The sequence below is a fragment of the Bubalus kerabau genome, chromosome 3 (genome assembly GCF_029407905.1).
Source record: "Bubalus kerabau isolate K-KA32 ecotype Philippines breed swamp buffalo chromosome 3, PCC_UOA_SB_1v2, whole genome shotgun sequence".
In the NCBI taxonomy this organism is placed as follows: domain Eukaryota; kingdom Metazoa; phylum Chordata; class Mammalia; order Artiodactyla; family Bovidae; genus Bubalus; species Bubalus kerabau.
In genome coordinates, this window is record NC_073626.1 from 60942930 (window position 1) to 60948929 (window position 6000).

At 34.6% G+C, this 6000-nt stretch overlaps 1 protein-coding gene across 1 annotated transcript in view; it reads left to right on the forward strand.

The window, feature by feature from the left end:
* The window catches only part of COL5A2 (collagen type V alpha 2 chain), a 154514-nt gene extending 150051 nt beyond the window's left edge, over positions 1-4463 (forward strand). The window contains exons 53-54 of the mRNA XM_055571970.1: positions 1618-1857; positions 2595-4463. Of these exons, the coding sequence (XP_055427945.1) occupies positions 1618-1857; positions 2595-2741 (387 nt within the window). The 3' untranslated portion in view covers positions 2742-4463. The remainder of the gene's footprint in view (positions 1-1617; positions 1858-2594) is intronic.
* Positions 4464-6000: the final 1537 nt, after the last annotated feature.

Here is a 6000-nt window from a genome sequence, read left to right on the forward strand (position 1 = left end):
TTTCAGTTCTGCCATTTTAAAGTAAGAGTGATAATATTTATTTCATAGCTTCTGTGTGTATATAAAGCGTGTGTATATAAAGTATATAGTATCTGGTATTTGGTAAGTTATGGATAAATATTAGATCCTTATTATGATACTTTTGATAATCGAATCCCTTTGTAAACTTCATAGTTATTTAAACTTAACACTTTTATAATTATAATATTACCTAATAATTTTTGCTTGAGTCTTATCCTCTCTGTTTCTTTCATGGTCCAGTATTTAGATTCTTAACTAGTCTTGCCACTTCCTATTGCAATATGAGTATTCTATTCCACATCTCTTTGTGGCAGCTTAACTTTGCAATTTTCTTCTCAACTCTGCTCTGGACCTTTCCTCAGAACTCACGTTCATAATAAACATAGTATGAGGACATTATGGGTATATGCAGGATCTACCATTATTTAAAGAACAGGAAAAAATTTTAAATTTACCTACCTAATTGGAATATAATTTAGTTAACATATTACATAAAAAGATAAGTAGGAAATATCTTACAGAAAATTATTTTTGATTATTTGTTTTTGTTAGCTAATGGAAAACTTGTAATTCATATTTCCTGTAAGTATGTAACAGTTGGGTTAAAAAAAATTTTACCAATAGTTAAGTCCAAATTTTTATCATAATTGACAATAAAAGCAATCAGCTATTTTTGATACATGATTGAATATCCAAACCTATGCTTAAGTATATAACTTCTAAAAAGTAATATTCAATATTTTTTTAAAGAAATAGAGAAGCAAATTTTAAAATACTTAAACTTTCTCTGGTGAGTTATAATTATATTTGGTTTCACCACCATTTGTTTGGGATAGTAAGGATGAAGTTTCTTGTGAATATTCATAGAAATTTTAAGATATTTCCACATTGTAGACAGACGCTTTACCATCTGAGCCACCAGGGAAGCCTTAAGATATATATATATACACACACACACATATATATATATGTAGAATATCTTGTTATGTGAAAGAATAGACGCAATACCCTTCAAAATTAATTTGTCTGAAATCAACACACATACTCACACACAGCACTATAAAACCCATCAGTGTTACATATATTGGGGCTCAGGGCAGGCTGCTCTAGAATTTGCTTCAGTGACACATTGATCATTTTCAGTTAAAGTCATGTAAGTAATGGTTGCTGCAAGAGGAATGCTTTGATCCTGCTCTCTGTCTCCCTGAAAGTAGGAAATAAATCTCCCATGTGAACTCTCCCTGTACTGAGGGTAGAAAGACGACCTTTTATCTCCACAGATAGGGAATTTAGAACCAAGACGCCTGTATAAATAAACATCCTTACTTCCTTAGTAATTTACTACCCAAGCCCAAACTTTAAATTCCTTACCAATTATGCACCCAAACCTAGGTTTCTTTGTTCTGTCAATTCCTCTTAAATTTATTGTTTCTTTGGCTCCTACTTAGGTCCCATTTCTGTGAGACCTCTGACCTCTGTGTCCCAAGTTAAAGTTGTTTCTTTTTCTCTGGCTAATCTGTCTTGTGTTAATTAGTCCAATCACAAGAACTCAGGAGGGGTAGACATGTATTACAAAGACTCTTTTTGTTTTTCTAGTTTGTTTATGGAGACCACCAGTCACCTAATGCAGCCATTACTCAGATGACCTTCTTGCGCCTTTTATCAAAAGAAGCCTCCCAGAACATCACCTACATCTGTAAAAACAGTGTAGGATACATGGATGATCAAGCTAAGAACTTGAAGAAAGCTGTGGTTCTCAAAGGGTCAAATGACTTAGAAATCAAAGCAGAGGGAAACGTTAGATTCAGATACATAGTTCTTCATGATTCTTGCTCTGTAAGTACTTTTGAGTCTTGCTCTGTAAGTACTTTTGATCCATTTTGATTTGGTTGAAGAAAAAAAATTTACTTTGTTAAAAATACTGTCATGGCACTAGAGGTGGGGGGAAATTTACCCTGTGTATAAACACAACAGCAATTAGTTGTTCCTTAGGATAAACCTGAATGTGTGTTGGTATGTGAAACATGCTAGAGGCTTTAAGAAAAACATAAAGGACTGGATCCTTGCAGCTCTTTTGCAAACTCACTTTAGTTCTGCAAGTTACTTAGTTTACTTAATCTCAATTCTATGCTTAAAATTCCTGGATTCTAAAATATATACTCCATCTGAGATACCTTAGGTCTTTCTGATACCTTAGGTTATACTGATTGGTATGTCTTTCCTCTTGCATATCTATATATATAAAAAAGAAAATATTTAATGATGAATTTTGGTTTCAATCATGAAAACCAAAAATGCTTTCATAATTTATGAAACAAAATATGAAATTTAGTGTTGTTAGTGACCATTTGGGAAGCTGCAAAAGAATAAAGGGCTTTTCCCCAATTTAAAGAATGAGAGAAATGCCTGCCAGCTATGACAGTATCTCATTTGATGTTGGCAGTGCTCTTACTTTTAAATAGTGCTCTAAAAATCATTGCTTTTACATTATAAAAATTGGTTTGGAAGTTGCTGTCTAACATTTTTGTACTAATTTGGGTATGCTATTAACCCACTGCACCATTTAATTCCAGAAACGAAATGGAATCGTGGGCAAGACCATCTTTGAATATAGAACGCAGAATGTGGCACGCTTGCCCATCATAGATCTTGCCCCTGTGGATGTTGGCAGTACAGACCAAGAATTTGGCATTGAAATTGGGCCAGTTTGTTTTGTGTAAAGCCAGCCGAGATACATCGACAATGAGCACCACCCCTACCATCAGTGACCACCACCATTCACGAGACTTTGACTGTTTGAAGCTGATCCTGAGACTCTTGAAGTAATGGCTGATTCTGCATCAGCATTGTATATATGGTCTTAAGTGCCTGGCCTCCTTATCCTTCAGAATATTTATTTTACTTACAATCCTCAAGTTTTAATTGATTTAAAGTATTTTTCAATACAACAGTTTAGGTTTAAGATGACCAATGACAATGACCACCTTTTTAAAAAAGTAAACTGATTGAATAAATAAATCTCCGTTTTCTTCATTTCAATGTAATGACAAAGTTGCTTAGTATTTATGAGAAAACCTTTCTTCCTGGCAGATAGCTTAAAGAGTGGGGTATATAAAATCACAACACGTTTATTTCACGTGGCTGCAATTGGAAAAATACAATTTTGTGACCTCTCATTTACAGATGATCAATTAAAAATGAAATCAAAATGTTTATCCTTGTGATTGAAACTGAATGCTTGTCTTGATATTGTATAACTAACACACAGACTCTTTAAAGAGAACCATGAAAAAATATCAATTTCTCATTGTCTTAAATGGAATGTTAAAGTAGTATATATTCAATGGGATTTCTGACCAAAAAAAAAAAAAGATCTTAAATTTTTGTAAAATGTGGTAAATCTAGACTTCGTTTGCGTTCAAATTTAAAGCTACCTTTCCATATATTGACTCAATCTATCAATTTAGATAGAAATTAAATGAGTATACCATTGAATATATTTGCACTTTCTTGTTTAATAATGCAAAATAATTCCCATACAACTTTAGAAACAAATATTCGGGACCCTTAGTTGAGAGTCTTCCACATATACAATCTCATCTTCCTAAAGCCTATAATGAAGAAAAAGATTTAGAAACTCAGAGTTGTGGAGCTGACTCTAATCAAACGTGATGGTTGGAATTAGAACATTTGGTTTTTGAACTCTCTTAGGAAAAATGACCCAACATTTTTTAGCATGAGCTACCTCATCTCTAGAAGCTGGGATGGACTTAACTCTTCTTGTTTATATTTTAGGTACTAAAAGGTGCTATGCGTCTGTGATTATTCCAAGACTGGAGATAGGCAGGGCTAAAATGTATTGTTATTATTATCCTTTAATGATGGTGCTAAAATTCCTTCTATAAATTTCTTTAAAAATAAAGATGGTTTCATCAATACCATTTGTGAAAACGTAACTGTTAGATTTCCCGTTTCTGAAAGAAGGGGCTTCGCTCCGCTGCCTGCTCACTGTTCATCTGTCATACTGTATCAGACTGTTCTGTAATACTTGCATGTTTCTTAGACTAGAACATGTAGGTCCCCTGATGTCTCAAGGATTTTTTTCCTTTAATTCTCTGTTGGCTCCATTTTTTATTTTTTCTTTAAAAATAAACAACTGGGACCATCCCAAAGGACAAGCCATGCACACAACTTTAGTCATGTATCTCTGCAAAGCATTGAATTAAATGCACGCTTTTGTCATGTCAATGGTTTTCGTTTGGTGGAATTCCTTTGAACATATTAGATCCATTTCATTTTCAGTAGTGAAAAGTTAGGTGCTGTGGTATTCTTTGTTTGCTGTTTGTTTAAAAGATAAAACAAATGCCTTTCATCATGTAGATACTGGCTTATAATGAAAATCAGTTTGCAACATCAGTCACAAAGGCAGCATGACACTAATTTCACCATCGATGCCCTTAAAAATCTCAGGGTAGTTCCTACTGATAACAAGAGAAAAGCAGCTAATTCTTCATAGTTGAATAAATTGTGATAATATATGTCTCAGTGTGTCACATATGAATTTAGCCTAAATGTTTTCAGAATTTTATCTTCAACATTTATTTCACAGTATTGTTTCTCTCCAAATTGGTTATTATTTGAGCTCCACATCTTGAATATGAATATTTGAATATGTATATACCTAAATATTTGTGAGTTTTGTTTGTATTAAAATTTCCTCCAAGTTCAACCCATTCAAGTTTGTACAAGTTCAGCTAGAAAAGCCAGAAACATGTAATGATTCTCTTAAGTCAAAGCACTAAATAATTGCAGCTATAGAAATATCACTTCTTATTTGGAGCTCAGGAATGTTATAAATAAAGGCTGTCCCAGACCATTCTGGGAGCCCTCAAATTTCTTGCCTGAGTTCCAGATATATAGGTTCCATTAGATAAGTGTACTGCTTTCCTTCATGTCCAACAGACACCTCCAAGTCTACATCATCAAAAGTAAAATAATCTGCCTCTGGGGAGGATGTGACCTTAATTTATTATTACTTTATTAAAAAATACAAATGAAAATTCGCCAATTAACTGAAATGAAGAAAAAGGAGAAAAACAGCAAGGAAAACACAAACAAGGCCAAAAAAGTCCCAAAGTCATATAACACAAAATTTGGCAAATTATAGTCAGTTTCAATGTAACTTGGACTTCCCTGGTAGCTCAGTTGGTAAAGAATCTGCCTGCAATGCAGGAGATTCCAGCTCAATTCCTGGTTCAGGAAGATCCACTGAAGAAGGGATACGCTACCCACTCCAGTATCCTTGGGCTTCCCTGTGGCTCAGCTGGTTAAGAATCTACCTGCAATGCTGGAGACCTGGGTACATCCCTGGGTTGGGAAGATCCCCTGGAGACGGGAAAGACTACCCACTCTAGTATTCGGGCCTGGGGAATTCCATGGACTGTATAGTCCATGGGGTCGCAAAGAGACAGAACTGAGCAACTTTCACTCACTCACTCAATGTAACTTATTCTAAATTTAAAAGAGACTGAAATGAATTATACAGAACATCTTTTTTTCAAGTGAAAGTTGTCATACAGCAGAAAGCAAGGGCAAAAAAAAAAAAAAATCTGGGAAGAAACAAAATCGATGATTGGAAGCACCTCACTTAGAGTTTCTATCCCACCATGAAAAAAGAACATATCAAGATAACTCCTTTCTTTGAAATTATGAAAATTTCAGGAAAGACTAAGGTCAGTTCATTTCAGTCAGTCGTGCCCGACTCTTTGCGACCCCATGGACTGCAGCGCGCCAGGCTTCCCTGTCCATCACCAACTCCCGGAGCTTGCTCAAATTCATGTCCAACAAATCGGATACCATCCATTCATCTTAGAAGAGACTAAGAATAATTTGTTAAAAACTGATTTAGGGGTTGAGATCCAACAGTGGCAAGCTAATGCAATAATTCTGCAAAGACAGCTAAAACCTGTGGAGTGTGGG